Source organism: Xiphophorus hellerii, chromosome 16 (genome assembly GCF_003331165.1).
Source record: "Xiphophorus hellerii strain 12219 chromosome 16, Xiphophorus_hellerii-4.1, whole genome shotgun sequence".
Lineage (NCBI taxonomy): Eukaryota > Metazoa > Chordata > Actinopteri > Cyprinodontiformes > Poeciliidae > Xiphophorus > Xiphophorus hellerii.
Genome location: NC_045687.1, coordinates 383,889 through 405,793, shown reverse-complemented (window position 1 = coordinate 405,793; position 21,905 = coordinate 383,889). Strand labels below are relative to the sequence as shown.

At 45.3% G+C, this 21,905-nt stretch overlaps 2 protein-coding genes across 2 annotated transcripts; both read right to left on the bottom strand.

Moving 5' to 3' along the window:
* Positions 1-1,813: 1,813 nt before the first annotated feature.
* Positions 1,814-3,700, bottom strand: LOC116735395 (NACHT, LRR and PYD domains-containing protein 14-like). The gene is made up of 5 exons (XM_032587270.1): positions 3,583-3,700; positions 3,098-3,274; positions 2,823-2,996; positions 2,431-2,604; positions 1,814-2,336 (listed from the first exon to the last, which is right to left on the bottom strand). The coding sequence occupies exons 2-5, from the start codon at positions 3,217-3,219 to the stop codon at positions 2,327-2,329; spliced, it is 480 nt and encodes a 159-aa protein (XP_032443161.1). The 5' UTR covers positions 3,220-3,274; positions 3,583-3,700; the 3' UTR covers positions 1,814-2,326.
* A 5,661-nt stretch (positions 3,701-9,361) lies between these two features.
* Positions 9,362-21,450, bottom strand: LOC116736210 (protein TsetseEP). Its single transcript, XM_032588554.1, has 4 exons — positions 21,090-21,450; positions 17,435-18,146; positions 15,859-15,922; positions 9,362-9,667 (listed from the first exon to the last, which is right to left on the bottom strand). Exons 1-4 carry the CDS (start codon positions 21,336-21,338, stop codon positions 9,664-9,666), a joined length of 1,029 nt encoding a protein of 342 aa, XP_032444445.1. The 5' UTR covers positions 21,339-21,450; the 3' UTR covers positions 9,362-9,663.
* Positions 21,451-21,905: the final 455 nt, after the last annotated feature.

The following is a 21,905-nucleotide window of genomic DNA, read 5'->3' as shown; positions in this document are numbered from 1 at the left end:
GTAGACGCGGTGGATGGTGAGAAAAGTGATGATTTAATGATGAATATACAAGGAGTACAGAAGTCCAGGCAGCACAGGTGAGCAGAAGGCTAGGAGCTCAGACTCTGGTAGCAACTAGGCGACAGGAAACAACGACGACGCCACAGTAAAGACACAACTTACGACAAGGACCTGACAGGGAACAGGAAACACAGGTGGGAATAAATACGCAGGGAAGGCAATCAGGAGAAACGAGTGACAGCTGTGGACAACTGAGCACAGAAACCTAAATTAATACACAGAAAAACCAAATCCTCACAAAAAGGGGAACAAAATAAAAAGAGGAAAGGACACATTAGGGCACATGGCAACATCCAGACAAAACAAAGACATGAGTGAAGGCGGTGACATCACAGGGCCATGAAACCACGTTGCTCAACCTCCCGACAGAAGTCCGATAAGATGTTATCAAGGAATGTCCTTGGGAGCGCTCAGCTCCACAGCTGCATGGATAACAGGCTGAGGTGGGAAGGAGCGTTATGTTTACATATCTTCAAGGAGATTGAAAATATGCAGCCCTTCCAAGGAAACAGAGGGAAAGTCCATTCAGATACAGAATGTCTTAGGTCGGGTAGATTGTAAATTTCAATCTTCCCTAAAGTCTCTCCAAAACATCGCAGTTCCCAATCATCCAAATTAGTTTGGTCGTTCCACTGAACCAAAACTAGCAACTTCTCCAAGATGGATTCCTTTCCATTAGTGAGTTGTAGAGTCCTCCGCTGGGCTGCGAGTCTCAGCAAGACTCACATCCATCTTGTGTCTCTGGCCAACCAGAGACACAAGATGTCTCTGGTAGTTCGCTAGCCTGAACTAGCGAACAGTCTGAGTGTTCGCTAGTTTGGCCAAGAACGTCACAAATTTGTCGATAAGCCAGGAATCCACAAGCTCCAAACAGGAGAAATCCTTTTATCATGAATAAATCCAGGGTGAATCCCTGCAGGACAAGAGGACTCTCCTGTGCCCAGTCTTCTCATCGAGAAAATTTGATCAATTCCTTTGAGAGACCAGTTGACCAGATCCATAATTTGTAGATTTGGAGGATGTGCAAAGAAAGGCTCCAAAAATATAGAAAAAGACATGACAAAAACAGAGCAGGCAAGGCAGGAAGGGAGCAGAGGGAAAAAGCGTCCGCCTTCACCGAGAGCAAGAGGGCAAGAGGGCAAGAGGGCAAGAGCACACACTTAAACACATATTTTAGTTGCTGCCACTAGTCCCCTTGGGCTGCTTTTTCCCCAAGGGGAAGGGGAAAAGCAGGCTACACATTAGGAGATGCTCCTAAGCAGTGTGGGGTCCAGGATGTTGGACCCCACAAGGAAACGGGGCACATCTTTGTTGGGAGGGCTCCCTGCACTCAGATCCCATGAGCAGTAAATGCAACACGGCCCTTGGAATGAATTTAGCTTAATGTGATAGGCCAAAATCATCCAGCTTCCTTTTAAGCAGAGACAGACTTAGATGTAAAAGCTCATTAAAAAACATTCTCTCTTTTGTTGCTGGAAATAAATTTTAAAAACTTTTAGACCAAAAAACCTCAGGAGACTGTAAACCTTTTAAAGCAAATGTCTGAGACCATTTTTGGAGCTACAACAACTTGTTCTTTTTGTTGCATTAAAATGGTCCAATTTTAATTTAACAAGAATTGAAATGGCCCCTGAAATTTTTTAATTCATGAACTTGGAGCCACACTGCAAAACTTTTGAACAAAACTTCTTAAACACTTTGAGACAGTCTGGAATTAAAAATGAAAAAAGAATTTCTTGTGAGATTTTCATTATTATGAAATAATTAAATAAGTTTATTTAAACGGACTGGAAGGTTTTTCCTTCTGAAATATTATAAAAATTGAGTTTAAAGGACTTGGTTTTAACTTTAATGGACTCAACACGGTCAGGTTCCTGCATGGAGGAGCTTAAACGTTTCGTTACCTTCAGCGTTAGCATTTCTGACACATCAGGATCAGAACAATGGAAATATATTAACAGGCAGCATCTATGACACATTGTGAGAGATGCAGTAGAGCTATTACCGCCACACACACAGTCATGTTTTTGTGTCTTGTGGGGACTTTGACTTCCATTCATTTACAGTTTATTCCTAATCCTATCCATCACTGGGATTTGTCCCCACAAGAAGCCGTGGTCCTCACAACCCCACAATGTAGACAGAAATAGGTCCCCACAAGTATATAAAAACCCGGTTCACACACAAACTAAATAAGTCTTTCCTGTCAGTCGACTGTCCAGTTTAACCTCCTCAGATCCCCTCCTCTTCATCTGTAAAAGGATCATCATTTCCATCTGCAGAGGAAAGATGAGAGAACAGTAATGATAAATAACTGCTTCCATTCTCTTCATTTATTTTATGTGAAGGCAGAAAGACGCCCTCGCTGACCTCAGCCTTTGCAGTCTGAATTGTGGACTCTCCACCAGATCCAGCAGCTGCTCCACATCTGAATCCTGCAGGTTGTTGTCTCTCAGATCCAGACGCTTCAGAAAAGACGGGTTGGTGTTTAGGGCCGAGACTATAGAAGCACAGCTGGTTCCTGATAGCCTGCAGCCCCACAGACTGATGAACAACAAGACACATTTGGTTTTCAGACACATCGTCACACCTAGCATGACTGTACCAACTATCAAGCATGGTGGTGGCAGCATTTTAATGTGGGGCTTTTTACTCCCAGTGAAATCTCCACATTTTTGTCCTTTCCCATCACATTTAGATGATCTGATCTAAATCAGATTAGTCAATGTCTAAGGTTGCTAACAGGAAGATGGTGACCTTACCTCAGTTTCTGCAGTTTGCAGTTAGGAGTCTCCATGAAAGCACACAGGTGCTTCACACCTGAGTCCTGAAGGTTGTTCCCACTCATGTCCAGATATGTCAGATGGGAGGGGTTGGACTTCAGAGCAGAGGCCAAATAAGCACAGGCTATTCCAGTTAGGCTACATTCTAGCAATCTAAGCAAAGAAAAACATTTTCTGTCAAACCAGGTTAGATTTTGCTTGTTTGTTTAACAAAGGCGAGAGGAAGAACAATAAAATGAATTTTGTGGGCTGACCTGAGTGTCTTCAGTCTACTTTCTGAATTTTCTAGAAAGGCACAAAGCTGTTTCATGCCAGAATCCTGCAGCTTATTGTTCAGACCCATGTCCAGATGTTTCAAATGAGAAGGATTTGACATGAGAGCAGAAACCAGACTATCACAGCTGATTTCTGACAGCCTGCAGCCTCTCAGTCTGGACAGAAAATAAAAACATCTAATCAGATAATTAAACAGAATTTAAGATTTGAATCTGATCATCAGTATATATCAATTTATTGGAAGCTGCTGTTCACATTGACAAACAGCTCAAAACATACCTATGACTTCAAAAGGAAAGGATGTTGTAAGTTTCACTTTGTCAAAAATAACGTAAATCCTGCCCAGAGCCCAGTTATTGTCTCCATGCCACTATGCTCATACAGTTAAATTCTTTCAGACCCAAAAGTTCAGAGAGTTCAAACTGAGAATTTAAAACAAACCAAAAATATTTAGGGAATTGACCTCAGTGTCTTCAGTTTACAGTATTGCCTTGCAAGTCCATCACATAGGAGCTTCACTCCTGGGCCAGGCAGGACGTTTCCAGTCAGGTCCAGTTCTATCAGCTGGGAGCGGCTGGACATCAGAGTATTACAGGAATTATTAACCGGCGCCAACTAGTGCCGAAGAAGAAAGAGTTTGCTATACCGAACATGGCTAACTCTAATTCGAAACGAGAGAGAATTGGTCAGGCAGCTGCCATTTTAAACACCATTCTATCTTCTCCGGAGGCAACCAGCACTTTGACAGGCGCATTAAACGATTCAACGACTGCCCGCAGTGCTACAATCTGGCACCCAGTGGACAGATTGTACTACAGCAATTTTGCTATTTTTAATCAATCAATCAGATTCATTTATTTCTATAGCACATTTAATCTACAAGAAAGTTAAACGTTCTATATATATTTAAAAGCACAAATATACTAAGTAATAGAACATACAGTGAGTCAACAATCGAAACTTATAGTTTAGGATCTACGCATGCGCAGTTTGATCCAAAAATTATGCCCCGCCTCTTCCGTGACAACTCTCACACATTCAAAAAGAGTCTCGCTCTCACACATTCATAAAACGAGTCTTAGTACTGTGTGTGTGTTCAACTTTAGTCTTGTGTATGTGAGAGATAAACGTCTGTATGTGAGCGAGCTGATAGTAGTGTATGTGAGCGAGAAAGTTAACGTTTGTGTGTGTGTGTGTGACATTTTAGTAGTGTGTGTATACGCAATTTGAGTATTTTTTGAATGTGCGTGAGTAATTTTTGAGTATGCGAGAGTTTTTGGTAGTGTGTGAGAGACAAAACGTAATTTTTTGGAGTGTGCGTGGCTACTTTTTTGGAGTATGCGAGACTTTTTGGTAGTGTGTGAGAGACAAAACGTAAATTTTGTCCTAAACGGCCCCTCATAGGTGGGTGCTGAAGACACGGTTCTGCTCTTCTGTCCTTTACAAAGACTCATCTTCAGTCAGTCCAGATTGGAACCAAAACAGACAACAATGTGCAAAACAAGAAATATGACAAACAGATTTTATGTTCTTTTCTACAGCTTACAGGTTCATTAATGAGTCAGTGGAGAGGAACGATTACCTTCCTGCTCTGCCCACATGAGATGAACTCTGGACTGTTTCTACCTTGTAAAGGTGGCATTAAAGATAAAATATGTCAAAACAGTAATAAACAAGGTCTGGATCTGGTAGATCAGATTAAATGAAACAACAGGACTCAAGACATAAGAGTTTATTTAATAACCTGTCATACAAAGATAATAAAAGACTGCTATACCAAAGTCCAATGTCATATCAAATATTATTCCAGTGTTTGTTTTATCTCAGTGATCAGAGTTCATGGCAGGTGAACTCTTTGCTTCAAACCCTTTGCTTGATCTGATCGCAGAACTGGTTCTGAGGAAAGGACAAAGTTGCAGATTTCACATTTGGATTAATTTTTAGCAGAAATGAAAATGATTACTGAGATCAAGACGTAGTTAAAAGAAATCATCGGTTCATGCATGTGAGCAACTTGCTGCTTTCTGTAATGCTGAAAAACGCTTAAATACATAAATCACCTAAACATGAAAATGTTTATCTAAGGCTGACCTGACATCCACCACCCAGTGAAAAAGGATGCCCTTTTGAACAGCCAGAGAAACGTGGAAATAATCTGTGAATTAATTCTTTCAGTGCCACAGCCACAAAAAGGGCTAATATTTAATCTAGGTGAGATTTATCAATTTATTTCTGAGCAATAGATGCACAAGAAACAACATGGCCAACATCCAAAAGCTTTCTAACCAGAGTACAAAGCACCTCTGGTTGGAAAATAGTTCAGAAACAATAAACTCAACATTTCTGGCTGGGATTAGCAGAGTACTGTCTTGCAATCTAAAATGTGTGTGTATGTTGATGTGCCCATGGGCATGGCACTTAATCCCAAGCTGCCAATAGATCAGCATATCAGAGTATGAATGTGAGTGTGATTGGATCTTTCAGAATCAGTCTCCTTCAATCTGGGTGGATGATTATTGACCCAAACCCTATAATGAACCATTTTAAAAAAACAACAAGATAGGAAAGTTATCACAAGTACATTTATTTTCTGCTCTTTGGATTTATGTGCCTCTCCTTGGGCTGCCACCTTATCGTAGTGGAGGGGTTTGAGTGTCCCAATGATACTAGGAGCTATGCTGTCTGGGGCTTCATGCCCCTGGTAGGGTCACCCAAGGCAGACAGGTCCTAGGTGAGGGGCCAGACAAAGCGCAGCCCGAAGACCCCAATGATGAACGGCACCATTGGACTTCGTGTTCCCTTGCCCGGACGCGGGTCACCGGGGCCCCACTCTGGAGCCAGGCCTGGAGGGGGGGCACGATGGCGAGCGCCTGGTGACCGGGCTTTTACCCATGGAGCCCAGCCGAGCTCAGCCCGAAGAGGAAACATGGGTCCCCCCTCCCATGGGCCCACTGTCTGTGAGAGGGGCCAAAGGGGTCGGGTGCATTGTGTGATGGGTGGCGGCCGAGGGAGGGGACCCTGGGGGTCTGATCCTCAGTTGCAGAAGCTCTTGGGACGTGGAATGTCACCTCTCTGGTGGGGAAGGAGCCGGAGCTAGTGTGTGAGGTCGAGAGGTTCCGGCTAGAAATAGTCGGTCTCACCTCGACGCATGGCTCTGGTTCTGGAACCAGTCTCCTTGAGAGGGGCTGGACATACTTCCACTCTGGAGTTGCCCAGGGTGAGAGGCGTCGGGCAGGAGTGGGCATACTTGTTGCTCCCCATCTCGGCGCCTGTACGTTGGGGTTTACCCCGGTGAACGAGAGGGTAGCCTCCCTCCGCCTACGGGTGGGGGGCCGGGTCCTGACTGCAGTTTGTGCTTACGGGCCAAACGACAGTTCAGATTACCCACCCTTCTTGGAGTCCTTAGAGGGGGTACTGGAGAGTGCTCCTCCTGGGGACTCCCTTGTTCTGCTGGGGGACTTCAACACTCATGTGGGCAATGACAGTGAAATCTGGAGGGGCGTGGTTGGGAGGAACGGCCCCCCAATCTGAACTCGAGCGGTGTTCTGTTGTTGGACTTCTGTGCTCGTCACAGATTGTCCATAACGAACACCATGTTCAGGCATAAGGGTGTCCATATGTGCACTTGGCACCAGGACACCCTAGGCCGCAGTTCGATGATCAACTTTGTCATCATTTCATCGGGATCTGCGGCCGTATGTCTTGGACACTCGGGTGAAGAGAGGTGCGGAGCTGTCCACTGACCACTACCTGGTGGTGAGTTGGCTCCGGTGGTGGGGGAGGAAGCCGGTCAGACCTGGCAGGCCCAAACGTGTTGTGAGGGTCTGCTGGGAACGTCTGGCAGAATCCCCTGTGAGACGGAGCTTTAACTCCCATCTCCAGCAAAACTTTGAACACGTCCCGGGGGAGGTGGGGGACATGGAGTCTGAGTGGACCGTGTTCCGTGCCTCCATTGTCGAGGCGGCCGGTCGGAGCTGTGGCCGCAAGGGAGTGTGTGTGTGTGTGGGGGGGGGGGGGGGGGGGGGGGGGTGGAGCAGTATGGCACCAACACTGTTTATAGTGGGGATGGTGTGCTGCTGACCTCAACTCGGGACGTTGTGGGCCGGTGGGCAGAGTACTTCGAAGACCTCCTCAATCCCACCAACATGCCTTCCATTGAGGAAGCTGAGCCTGGGGACTCTGGGTTGGGTTCTCCAATCTCTGGGGACGAGGTCGCCGAGGTGGTTGAGAAGCTCCTCGGTGGCAAGGCCCCGGGGGTGGATGAGATCCGCCCGGAGTTCCTTAAGGCTCTGGATGTTGTAGGGTTGTGTTGGCTGACGCGACTCTGCAATATTGCATGGACATCAGGGGCAGTTCCCCTGGATTGGCAGACTGGGGTGGTGGTCCCCCTGTTCAAAAAGGGGGACTGGAGGGTGTGCTCCAATTATAGAGGGGTCACACTCTTAAGCCTCCCTGGCAAGGTCTATTCAGGGGTCCTGGAGAGGAGGGTCCGTCGGATAGTCGAACCTCGGATTCAGGAAGAGCAGTGTGGTTCTGGTTATGGTCATGGAACACTGGACCAGCTCTACACCCTCGGCAGGGTCCTGGAGGGTGCATGGGAGTTCGCCCAACTGGTCTACATGTGTTTTGTGGACTTGGAGAAAGCGTTCGACCGTGTCCCTCGGGGAGCCCTGTAGGGGGTTCTCCGGGAGTATGGGGTACTGGGCCCTTTGATACGGGCTGTCAGGTCCCTGTATGACCGGTGTCAGAGTCTGGTCCGCATTGCCGGCAGTAAGTCGGGCTCGTTTCCGGTGAGAGTTGGACTCCGCCAGGGCTGCCCTTTATCACCAATTCTGTTCATCACTTTCATGGACAGAATTTCTAGGCGCAGCCAAGGTGTTGAGGGGATCCGATTTGGTGGCCTTAGGATCTCATCTCTGCTTTTTGCAGACGATGTGGTCCTTTTGGCTTCATCAGGTCGTGATCTGCAGCTCTCGCTGGAGCGGTTTGCAGCCGAGTGTGAAGCGACCGGGATGAGGATCAGTGCCTCCAAATCAGAGGCCATGGTCTTGAGCCAGAAAAGGGTAGAGTGCCTTCTCCGGGTCAGGGGGGGTGTCCTGCTCCAAGTGGAGGAGTTCAAGTATCTCGGGATCTTGTTCACGAATGGGGGAAGAAGGGAGCGGGAGATCGACAGGCGGATTGGTGCAGCGTCTGCCATGAAGCGGCGTTGTACCGGTCTGTCGTGGTGAAGAGAGAGCTGAGCCAAAAAGCGAAGCTCTCGATTTACCGGTCGATTTACGTTCCCACCCTCATCTATGGTCATGAGCTTTGGGTCATGGCCGAAAGAACGAGATCGCGGATACAAGCAGCCGAAATGGGTTTTCTCCGTAGGGTGTCTGGGCTCTCCCTTAGAGAGAGAAGCTCAGTCATCCAGGAGAGACTCAGAGTAGAGCCGCTGCTCCTTCACATCGAGAGGAGCCAGTTGAGGGGCATCTGGTCAGGACGCCTCCTGGACGCCTCCCTGGTGAGGAGTACTACATCTCATTGCTTGTACTTGTGACAGTGCAATGACAATAAAGTTGAATTCTATTCTATTCTATGTCCCACCAGGAGGAGGGGAAAACCCAGGACATGCTGGAGGGACGATGTTCCTCTACTGGCCTGGAAACGCCTTGGGATTCCCCTGGAGGAGCTGGAAGAAGAGGCTGGAGAGGGAAGTCTGGGTCTCCCTTCTGAAGCTGCTGACCCCGCCACCCGACCCCGGATAGAAGGAAGAAAATGGATGGATGGATGGATTTATGTTTGTAGCAACTAAAACTTTCCTGCACCCCTCCCGAACCCAAGGGGTGCTGATGCCCCTCCCTCCTTAGGGGCATCAGCACCTGGTGTAAGAAAATGGATGGATGTTACTGGGAACCTCCTGATGATAGTTGAGGTGAAATCCAGGGAAAGTCTGCTTTCATCCAGGACATCAAAGACGAAGAGAAATTTCCAGACAGCCAGCTGCTCTGCTGGGAGCTTAGTATGCTCCAGGTGTTGGATGGAAAACCTGGAGCAGCATGAGAAGACTGTGCTGCTCATCTCTGATCAAGTTCAGCTCCCTGAATGACAATGAGTGCTGAGCCATTAATTATATTTAGCCTTCTTTAACACTTTAACATCCCACATTCTCTCTGTCTTAGCTGGAAAAGCTAAAACTGCTGAAGCTTTTAACTAGGTGAACTAAAATCTTTCACATTTTTAAATTAATGTCAAGAACAAAACTTATTTCTCACTTTTATTCCCTGTTTTAAATTAAAACAAACTCAGAGCAGATAAAGTAAAGCTGCAGCATCAACAGAAACAGTTTATCATTAGGAAACAGATTAAAACCAGGCTGAGTAAAAACACACTCCTTCATTTCTGCACGAAGCTTCAACACACACAATAACTCCTGAAGGCACATTGATGGGAAACACATTTACTGCAAAACACCTGCTCCACCTCAGAGCTGCTAAAGCCACAAAAACATGAAGGGAGCCTCAAAAAACTGCTGATCTTCAATTCTTCAGAACTTCATCTGGAATCAGCTGTAAGAGACAGAAGAAGAGTTAATGAACATATGAATCGTTGTTGTTTGAGGAGCAGAAACTTAAAGACCTAAAAGCTATTTTTTATTGAGTTACTGATTTAAGAATGCTCTCCCTAATAAATTGGCTCATCCTGTTAAAACCACTGACCCTCATGTCTTTGCATGTTCCTTTAAAACAAACTTTTTGTTAACCTGCTTGTAAGTTGAGGTCTGTTATGTTAGCCTCTGTTTTGGGCCCAATTCAACATTTTTGATTTTTTTGTAATAAATTAAGAATCTTTTTGAACCATTTAATGTATTTCTGGCTGGTCTCTGTAAATCCCTAACACTACTGATGGTTGATGCTCAGATCCTAAATCTGCTAATTGCACAGGTTTTAATAGCTACTGTTAACCTATTTAAACTGTTTCATATGGAACAGCAGTCTGAGATGCAGCAGCCACCAATAATATTTGGTTGTAAACACTGAAAACTGTCCTGTCTCTTAAGAAAGACAACCAGTAAACAACAGGAGCAATAGCATCTGATAAAAATATAAAAACTGTCTTGTCTCAGCATTTCCTGTAGTTAAATGGTTAAGTTTAAATTCTTTAGAGACAGGCTTCTGGGGTTTTAGAGCTGGATACAATTCTGCAGCAGAGGTTCATCCACTTTTAATGTCAAAGGTCCAAATACTTTGTTTTTTTGATTAGCTCAGAGTTCACAGTTAATCATTGGCTTTAACAGCAGCAGGGCTCACAGTTAGCAGTTAGCCTGCAGTTTAGAGGCTGAGACAGCAGCAGATAGATGGGACAAGACCAGAACCAGAGGAACCACAACAGAACCATAACAGAACCACAGAAAATCAGTTAAGCAGCTCTCGGATTTGGTTCATTAGTACAGGGCAGATTCAAGGAATTTGATTCTCTAACGAAGTCATTTCATTGAGGTGCAAACCTGGTATGTTCAGACTGGCCACTAGAGAGCAGCATTTGCTTCAGTTAAGCAAATACACTTTTCTTCATGGCTCCATTTTCCAAAGTTTAAATGTAGGTCAGTGTAGAGTTTTTCAACTGCTTTAGGGTAATCATGATGAGCTGAATCCAAAAATTGCATTAGTTTTACTCAATCAGGTGAACTTTATGAACTATGGACGCAACATGAGCATCAAAATGCATTTCTTGTTCTTACATGTGGATCGGCTGAGAAAAAAACATTGACATTTAGGATTTAATTAGGACGTTTACTTTGTAAAAGTTTAAAGAATCATCTTGATAGTTTGATTGTTGTGTTACCATGGCTACAATATGGTGTAATCTTTGTGTTTGATTTGGTTTGTTCACAAATACATCACAGCCAATAACCAATAATCAGTGATTGATTTTAAACCTGCTCTCCCTCTCACAGATTCACCTGATCGACATTTAAACATGTTAGTGATGCTGAGGTTCTTAGTAGGACGGGGGGTTCTGGCTAAGGCCCCATATTACCTTGGGCCGGCCCTGGAGGAACAGCTGCTGCCATGCGCATCTCTGGAAGTTACCTGGAATCACCTGGAATCTACCTGGAATCCCCCGGTGGCCCCTGTCAGTCCACCGATGCTTTGGAGACATTTTGATTCATTTCATTGTGGCATGTTTGGCTTTTTGCTGCGGTTCTGATTATTGCTACAATATTTTCTCTGATGTTTATTTTCTGAAGTCTAATTGGGCCGAATCTTCCTTTAACACTTGAGGTTCTGCAGTAACTTCTGTTTACAGTCCAGAACCTCCAGCCCAGATCAGCAGCGGCTTTAACCCGCCTGGCAGAAACGTTAAGGCATTATTAGACTGAGGGCAGCCAGCCTAGTTTATTTAGCTAAATTATTATATTTAGCTAAATATTATTTTAGAGGGGCACAAGCAGGCCTTCTGACATACAGATTTTTTTTAAAAATTGAAAAAAAAAACAACTCAAAAAGGGCACTAGGGCATCAAAAATAAAATGGGCAGGGGCTCAAGCCCCCCCCCCCCCCCAGCACATGCCTGCTCATCAGTTTTTATTAAGCAATTGACAGAAATCCAATTTTATAACATTTAACTAATACACTCTGATAGAAAACATTTTTTTCTCCTAAAACCTTTTTGAATGAAAAACATTAACAGAAATTAAGTGATAATTTCATAAAAATGTAATCAGTTTAGTCAGAGGGTCGGATGAGAATAAAAACCTGACCTGATTAAGAAAAATGGATGTTATTTTTGGGTTCAGCTGTGCAAAATGGTCCAAATCCAGTTAAAAACATAAACGACTTCCAAAAAATATTTTTTAACCCAGTGTAATCTGCTGATAAATGAACCGTCTGTTCCTACGTTTCCCCTGCTGGACCTTCTCCAGGAGGGGCTGCGATTGGTTGACATTTCAACTGATAGACCACACCAATCGATTGGTTCATCAATACCTTCTGATCAGTCACATCATTTCCTGTGCACACAGCTGCAGTCACTTTTTTCAGAATCAGATTCCTGGATCTGACGGGGAAATTATTGACCCAAATGCTGTAATGAACCATTTAAAAAACCCCAACAAGATAAGAAAGTCATCATAAGTATGTTTGTTTATCTGTAGCAGCTAAAATTTGCCAGCAGGAGGCAGCCTGTACCAGCAGTAAAACTTCAGCTTTAACTATCTGCTGCGTGTCTTTGGGTTCTCCCAGACTGGAGCTGCAGGTCGGAAGTCAAACTGCTCCAAATATTAAAGTTCAACTTTCAGTCAGTAGGAGGATTCAAACTGCGCTTTTCTGCACAACAAGATCGTGAGGCTGGTGGGTTCTTAAACTCTGGTACAACGCTGAGTCATGTCACCTACAGAAGTTTTCTGATGACTCAGCGGTTGTCGGGTGTATAGGGGATGGAGGGGAGGGGGAGTACAGGACACTGGTGGACGGCTTTGTGGAGTGGTCTGAGCAGAATCACCTGAGGCTCAACATTAGTAAGACCAGAGAGATGGTGATTGACTTCAGAAGGAAGAAGATACCTTCACGGCCACTAAAGGTCAAAGGGGAAGTGGTGGAGGAGGTGGAGGATTACAAATACCTGGGAGTTGTAATCGGCAACAGACTGGACTGGGCATCTAACACTGACGCTGTGTGCAGCAAGGGGATGAGCAGACTCTATTTTTTAAGGAAGCTGAGATCCTTCAATGTGTGCAGCAAGATGTTGGAGACCTTTTATCACAGTGTTGTTGCCGGCGCCATCTTCTTTGCTGCTGTGTGTTGGGGAAGCAGCATCAGAGCCAGCGACTCTAATAGACTGGACAAAACCATCAGGAAAGCTGGCTCTGTACTGGGACTAAGGCTGGAGTCCCTGGAAACTGTGGTGGAGAGGAGGACACTGAAGAAGGTTCTGTCTATTATGGACAATAAACAGCACCCTCTCCACCACATAGTGGACAGACAGCGGAGCACCTTCTCACATAGGCTGCTCCAGCTCCGCTGTCGTAGGGACAGATACAGGAAATCCTTCCTGCCACAGGCCATCTCACTGTACAATAAAAGCTAAATCATTGTTCTGCACTAATCAGTCCGATTTTGCACAACTGCACTGTGGCACACTTGCTGTACATATATTTACAGATACATAACTGCATTTTTTGAATCTTTGCAAGGACTGCTCTTAAGTTGCTTTTATATTAACAGCATTTTATATTTTTACAATTTATCTACAACTACTACTCAGTGGTAGTTGTTATTGTGTCTTGTCTCTATGCTGTAACTGCGAAGTAATTTCCCTGCTGGGATGAATAAAGTACTTCTATTCTATTCTATTCTATTCTATTCTTCCTGAAGTTCTGATTCTGGTCGCAGCAGCAGGATGCCTTTCTGTCGCCTTCATGCAAACCTTTGGCTCCATGAGCTCTGTCCATGTCTGCATTATGCAGCTGAGCTTTAGAGGTCAGAGTGCATGATGAGGCCGTGTCTTCAATAAGTTAAAAACAAGCAAGAAGGAGCCTAAAAGTTCCAGAATGAAGAGGATTTGGACCAGGATTCCTGACACTTTGGAGAAGTGGAGCTTCACCTCACAGACAGCGTCCAGCAGGGAGAGTTTCCACAGACAAACTGAGGTTGATCATCTTCATTTGTTTAAAATCCGTCCAGATATTCTGATTTCCGTTGGACATTCAGGTCTTATTTGGGAAAAAGAATGAAGGAAAACATTCTGGACTCAGTGACTGAAAAAGGTTTGGATGGGAAGCAGCTGCAGCGTTTTCCATCACTTCATCACTGCTGATGTTTCCATGGAAACTGAATTTTCTGACGTGGGTCTGAACTTTAACTCAACATCATGTGAGAAGTGGAAACTTTTCCAAAATGCCAAAACTGAGAGAACAAGAAAAAAGAACTGAATCCTGTTTCAGTTCTTCCTTTTCCAGAAAATGATTTTGATTTGTTTTCGTCCACGCAGGACTGACTGGTTTAAGGTTGTTACTCAAATCTTTTTATTGGTTTAACAGATTTAAGAACAGCACTGAGAATGACACAATCACAACAACGGGTGTGAACAGATTCAAATGTCAAAGCTCTAGATGAGCCATAGCATCTGTTCTGTTTTAAATTAACGTAGAGACGCAGCACGCTGAGTCCTGCCACATTTTCCTGAAACTAAGACCTGACCTGTTGGATTCATTGCAAACATTCCTCCAGAAATGGTTTTAATAAATGCAAGAGAAAAAATGGTCTTTACAGAACAATGTACATGAAAAAGACTGTCATCAAAGTCCCTTTTGAACTATTCAGAAGGAGTGAAATGACCTTTTTAAAAAGTTACTCCTTCCCTGTTCCACTGGTGGAAGGACGGATCTGTCAAAGATGGACCAAATGGACAGTGTAGGAGATACATATGGCTTTTGGGTCCTACGTTGGAACTATATCTTTAAACACCTCCTCCATTGTTTGTCCAATCACATTTGCTCGTTAGAGGAGAACCTGAAGAGGAGAACCGTCCAGGACCAGAGGGACATTCTGGCTGCAGCTGGTTCAGCCATCTTAGGAGAAACTCGCTGTGACCACACGGCTACGCTCCCCTCGTTCTGAACTTCCATCCCTTCATGGATGACTCTAAGAGGTTGTGTCTGCGCAGAGACAAAATACATTTAAATTTTGTGTAATTTGAAGGTAAAGGGCCATGGATCCCAGAGCTGCTCCAGGTGGACCGGGTCTGAAGATTTAACGTCTGATGAGTCTGTAAACCAGAGCAGCAACGTCTGGATGGTGGTTACCTAGCAACAGTACAGAAAACTGGGTAGAAACGGCCTCCATGCTGTCTTTCTAAAACTGGTTGAGGTTTAACAGGAATTAGAGGATAAAGAGAACCATCTGGAGCTTCAGAGTCCAACATGTGACCCGGTTCTGGACCAGGGCTGCTGAGGAAGTTCAGGAGAAGACATGGAGGACGGGTCCAGAGTTTAGGGAGGAGGAGCTTCATCAGCCAGGACAGATGTTCAACCTGAACCATATTTAATGTTCTGATCCAGTTCTCATGTCTTTATTTGAGCAGATGGTTCGATTCTTTGGCTTCCCTCCATCCAAACCGGCTGGATGTTTATTTACTGACCACCAGTTTACACAAATATAAAAAGTATCAGAAAAATATTCATATTTAAATATTTTATCATGAAATATAAATTCAGAAGTCGTGAAGCTACTGGGTGATCAGGGGGCGGGGCTACTGGGAGGGGCGGGGCTAAAGGGTCAGCAGAAGCATCACCTTACCATGTCCTCCTAACAGTCTCTGCTCTACAGACAGGTGAGGTCAGAGGTCAGCTCTACCCTAGGAAGATAAAGGTTCAGTCTGTCAGAAAATGCAGCTGGTTTTGACTCTGAAAGGAAACTGGTGAGGAAATCCTGGAGAATCCAAACAGACAAACCAATGTTACGATCTCAGTTCAGTCTCCAGTTTAAATCTGAATCTCTGAGGATGTTTTCTGTCTGATCTGCCTCTGAAACTCAGAACCAGGTTTTCTCCTGCGGAGGAAATCAGATCCGATCTAAGAGCAGCGGATCCAATCATTTTCCCATGGACTCAGAGTTTTCCTGATTAATCCAGAACATTCCCAACTGAACACTGAACATTTGCAGACGCAAAGAGAAGCAGCAGGAAAACTGAACAGACATGGAGGAGAAAGGATGGCATCCTGGGAGTTTATCCTGATAGGGTCAGGGGTCAAACTCACCTCTGCTCCTCCATCAGCGTCTCCAACTTGCTGGATTCATTTTGAGCTGCAGCTGCAACAACATCTGGAACAAAAGAAGAAGAAGAAGGTCAGAGCAGCTCAAAGATCGGCCAATCAGACCACAGGACAGAAGCTGCTTGGATCTGATTGGTTCATCTGCTGCTCTTCCTGCATTTCAGCCTGAAACCTTTTCCAGACAAATGCAGCTCAGCTGAGGAACTGGACTGAGGGACCACAGAATCCAGGAAGAGCTGGATCACAGAGACTGGAAGAGATGAAGACATGTCCTCCCTGTCTGTCTGTCTGTCTGTCCTCCCTGTCTGTCTGTCTGTCTGTCTGTCCCTGCAGCTCATTCTGCTGCTCCTCAGCGTCTGCAGCTTCTAGATGTTTGCTGCAGTTAAAGCTGCATCACCTCTCAGACTGAACGTCCTCTCAGCGTCCGGACGTCCTGTTCCTGAATGTAGAACCTGATCATGTCATGAATAAACATCAACATTAACTCCGCCCACAATCTGGATCCACGTTTTCCTCTCTAGAAGCCTAAAGCACTTCTTTTAAAGATTTAAACCTAAACATGTTTTTGTCCATGTTTTCTGTACCGACAGTGAAAGTGAGGAACCAATGGAAATGATGTCAGCCTGTGTTTTAAGCTCATTTAGATGTGAAGTTATCTAAATATTATTTATTTCAACATTGCACCCACCATTAGTGTGAGTTTAGCTATGATGCTAATTAGATCCATGAGGAATGAAGCAGATTATTTTATTAATGCTGCTATTCCTCAAACATTACAGCTAAATACTGAAAAAACTCCTTCGCTCCTTCGTTTTATTCAATATGAAATCAGTTAAAAATAAAACACATATTTTTTCATATTTTCAGTTGAAAATATAAAATTTCCTTTACTTTTCTAGGAACCGTTAGCTCCTGTTTTACAATAAAGTATTTTATTAGGCTGTGTACCTACCTACTTATGTAAATAATTATTTATTCATCAATATTTATATATTATTCTTTGTAATCTGAAGTAATCCTATAATTCAAAGTTATCAAAATACATGCACAGAATTTACCATTTCTACAGTTGTACCGAAATTCTACATATTCCTTCCTATTACCGTTTCCTTAGTTACCAGGTGTCGCTAAAAAGCCTCAAATTACCCAAATTAGAAATAACTTGTAGAATTTTGGTCACATGTTGTCTATTCTGATATATCATATGCAGAAAACATAAGTAATGCTAAATATTTGTTTTTATTGCACAATTTAGCTCAGAGTTATGATTATTTGAGGTCCATCGCTCACTTCCACTACCATGAGGAACGTGTAGTTCACTCTCCGACCACTAGATGGAAGCACTGCCATTCTGAGTGTCCTTAGTATGAGAGGAAGATGCAGCAGTCATACATTTATGTCCCTCCCTGGTGCATGAATGTTTATTTTTAATCTCATAAAAAATGAGGCTCAGAACCTCTGAAAAATGTCTACCTCCTAAAGTTCTGACCCGTTTTATTTGGACCAGTACCAGGGAGCCGAGGACAGAGCCCTGAGGTCCACACCCTGAAACGCCTCTTACCGTTCAGAGAGTTATGCTCCGGTTCCGGTTCCTCTGCCACGGGCCCTGTGGGTTCAGAGACCGTTTCAGCTGCTGGTTCTGGTCCGGACCCATCCACCTTCTCAACTTCTGGTTCAGTCTCTGACTGTTGGACCACTTCAGGTTCTGGTTCTGGATCAGGAACCTTAACTGGTTCTGGGACAGAATTGGGTTCTGGAGCTGCAGCTGATTCTGGTTCTGGTACAGGTACAACAGATGAGTCGGCTAGAATCTTTGTGACCATCACTGGTTCTAGAGCCGGTTCTGGTTCTGGTACAGATTCTACAGATTTTAATGTTTCAGGGACAAGTTTCTGAGCTGCTGTCGGTTCTGGGGAAGGTTTCCCCAAATTCTGCTTAGCTGGTTCTGGTTCTACAGCTGGTTCTGGTTCTTTAGCTGGTTCTGGTTCTACAGCTGGTTCTGGTTCTTTAGCTGGTTCTGGTTCTTTAGCTGGTTCTGGTTCTACAGCTGGTTCTGGTTCTTTAGCTGGTTCTGGTTCTACAGCTGGTTCTGGTTCTATGGCTGGTTCTGGTTCTGTCGCAGGTACTGAAACTGCTAATGGTTCTGTAGATGATTCTTGTATTTTGTTTGGTTCTGGAAAAGGTTCTTGAGCTGGTGCTTGTTTGATGACCGGTTCTGGTAGCTTCACTGGTTCCGGTACTGTCACTGGTTCTGGATCGGGTTCTGGTGCCGCCTGGATTGAAGGACAGTTAGACAGTTAGCATCGGACACAGTGGCAGCTGCTTCATATTAGCGGTTTGCTTTATCGCCTGAAATAGGAACCAGAGAGCGGGTTCTAACAGTTCCGGACCCGTTTGGACTCGTGTTTGGATATCAGCCACTTACAGAACCAAAATATGTAAAAATAAGAAGCACTGAAGCTGAAAGTAACTGGACTTGGATCAGATATTGGATCATTTAGACGTAACGACAGGAATCCCAGCAGGGAGCCCGGAGGAACCCCGGACTCAGGTTCTGACCGGTACGGACCTCCAGACAGAACCGCTCTACCGTTACAGGCAGAACTTAAAAATCAAGATGAAAACAATTCAAAACTGATTTATTTTGTTTTAAAATGCGACCCGTTCTGAGGTCAGAACCCGGTCCTCTGAGGTTCTGAGGACCGGGTTCTGACTTCCAGAACGTCTCTGAGGATCATCTGCTGCTCCTCCAACTAAAACTGTCTCCTTTCCTCTGACATGTTCAAACACATGTCTCCTGTTCAGAACCGGACCTCCCTGTTCAGAACCGGACCGCTCCAGCTGTCGCCGTCCTTCAGGAAGTGCTGAATCGGAGCGTTTTGGAATCTGAGCCGCCGATCCGATTTCCAGCTCAGAGCTTCAAGCAGAACTTTAGTTGAACAGTAAATCTTCCTGGTCCAGTTTCAGACCTGGGATGGGTTCCTCCCCCCAGTCTGGGCCGGGTCCACATGGGTCCAGATGGGTCCAGACGGAACCAGGAGGGAAGCGGTGGGATTAAGTCACCTGGGCGTCTTAGTGGCCGTCTGCTGCTCTAATCCCAGAAACCTTCTGTCTGATTCTCGGACCGGCTGGCGGTACCGGCCCCTCCTCCCCTCATGACCTTTGACCCTTAGCCTGCTAACTGAGGCCTGTGGAGTTTGAGATGTTTTCCTCTCTGCAGGCTGATGGACTTCAGATGGTTTGACCTGACATTGCTGATGTCTTTCCGCCTTGGCGTTGTGCTGCAGATCATCTGGTTCCTGTTTTACCGTTAAATCCTGAGGAACCAAATTCTGACAATGAAGCAAAGAACCAGATGGACACGAATGACATCCACAACAGGAAATGACATCACTCTGTACTCCTTTCATAAGGAGTTGAATCTTTTCTTCTGTTCTGGCTCAGAAGCCAGAATTAAAACGTGGTGAGTTTATTAGTTTAGCTTCTTTCTGTTATTTTTATTAGTGGTGAAGTAAGTGGACCTGCTGGAGCATAAAAGGCTCCTGTGAGGTGAAAGGTCGCAGATCTCTGGGTCAACGCAGCGTCTTTGTTCTCAGCCCAACTTCTCCGCCGCTTCAGCAGGGAAACATCTCCATGTTTCCTGCAGACCGCCTGACTTCTCCCAACGATTCAGCACCAGCAGGCGGGGGTGGAGGCTGAGGTCAGCGCAGAGGCAGGATCAGCCGTCGGCTGGCGGGTCAGCCAGAACCGGAACCAGCTCAGAGGAAATACCATCAGAGAGGATTAAACCGACACGACTGCTGCTGAAATCAGCTGCTAGCTGAAACGTGCTAACCTTAAAGCTTTGAGGAAACAACTGAAAAAATTACTGCTTTAGAATATATCTTGAAAAATTAGCTTAGGGAAGCTAAGAGCGCTAAATGTTTTCAATGTTAGCAGAAATGGCAAAATGCTAAGCTAAGAGTGGATTAGCAGAGGAGCGCCTTCCAATAAAAATCAGGAAGTTTCTTCAGAAGTTTCTCTTTGGGTCTGAAGGGTTTGACTCTCCCAACAGAACCTCAGAACCTGCATGAGGAAAAACTGGGTCAGAATGTCAAATATGACCGGATCCAACAGAGATCGTGGCGTTATGAGGAGGAGCTGTTTCCTCCAGGAGTCCAACATGTTAGTTTTAGTGGCTCCATGTTTCCTCCATCAAACCTGCAGCCTCACGTCTCCAAACATGCAGCAGGATGGAGAACCTTCTGGGTCCCGGCGAGGCTAAAACCACGCTGCTGATGCCATCCGGGCCGACCCGCTGCTTTATCTGCCTCGGCCTTATTTAGGCCGCAGAGGCCCGAGGCGGAGCCAGCAACCGGGTTGCAGCAACGCAGCAGCAGAGAGCTGCTGAGCCCTAAATCTGACCAGGAATCTGGAGCCGCCAGGAAAACAGCAGCACAGAACCGCCGACCCGACAGAACCTGCTGCTGGCCTCAGTTCTCTGAGGAGATTGGACCTGACCCGGTTCTGGTTCTGGGAGCTGCATTCAAGCCAAAAACCAAAACAGCTGAGCTGAGAGAACAACCCGCCTGTGTTCCTGCTGCACAAGCAGCCTTTATGGAGCCACTGTAAGTGGATCTGCAGCTGCTGCAAGCTTCACAGCAGAGACATCGGCTCAGGGGTCCGGGAGGGCCTGGGGGGGTCCGGGAGGACCCCAGGGACCTGGGGGGGTCCGGGAGGACCCCAGGGACCTGGGGGGGTCCGGGGGAGGCCAGGGGCCTGGGGGGGCCGGGGACCCGGCTGTGAGAATCCACCAAACTCCAGAAATGGGAACAAAATGATCAATCATCTGATCAGAGTCTCTCTGGATGAGTCAATCCTGGGTTTTATTTTGAAAGTGCCTCTACCACCCTGTGAGGCTCTTATTTTGAAGCTAATTCAGAGATGAGATCATACCTGAGGAATCAGAACCGTTACTTTTCACCTCCAACATGAGTTTAAATTAAAAAGTGACCAACATCAGGTGAGCCCGGACTTCCCTCTGCGCTCATAAACACAGTTACAACCTGCGGAAGTTTTTATGAATTATAAGAAGCTGCAGATTAATAACTGCAACTTCTGCAGTTTCCGAGAAAATAATAATCAGCTGCAGATTAAAACTTTTTGAAGTGTTTATAGATCCCACAGTGTTTTAATCAGATCAATAAATACATCAAAGATCGATCACAGGATCTGACCTTCACTTTCAACTCCGGGAAGGCCCGCTTCTTCTCTGCTGGTTCTGGTTCTGGTCCCGTGGAGAGCAGCGGTTCTCCCGGCGGTCTGGACTGAGGAACATCGTCTCCGTATCCGACTTTGGGCTTGTTGGTGCCGGCCGAGGAGGAGGAGGGTCTGTCGGGCTTCCGGCGGAGCAGCGATGAAGCCAAATAAACCGCGACCACCGTGAAGAGGACGGCGGGCAGGAGGACGACCGGGTCCAGGTCCATGATGGTTCCGAAGAGCGGCGGGAGTCGACCAGACTGGGACCAGGCGCACTGAGCAGCCTCCCCCCCCGGAGGCTCGGTCTGACCGCGACAGCTGACGGGACGCTTCAAAATAAGAGACTCAATTAAACAAAGTAAACAACTTCAAAATAAGAGCTTTAAATATAGACCAACTCTTCCTTCAGATGCTATTTTCAAAATAAAAGACTGGAGTAAAGAGATGAACTCTCAAAATAAAAAGTTTATTTCCTCCAAAACTAACATCAAAAGTTTAAAATAAGAGAAATACTTCAGCAAAACGTTCAAAGTGCTGAGTTTTCAAAATAAAACAGTTTGAGAATGTGGTTCAGCTTTTATTTTGTAAGGATGGAGGCAAAACCTCCCGTCCGGGTCAGAAACTCTGAGATCCAGATCATGTTTGAAGTTTTTTCTTTTCTGAAATATTTACAGCAACTCAGAAAGTCCTTAAAATATATTTATTTATCCAGGTAGACAGAAATATAATAAATATCAGTTTTAGGAAACTTTTACTTTTTGGAAGGATTCTAAGGTTTGTTGTTGATAATCTTC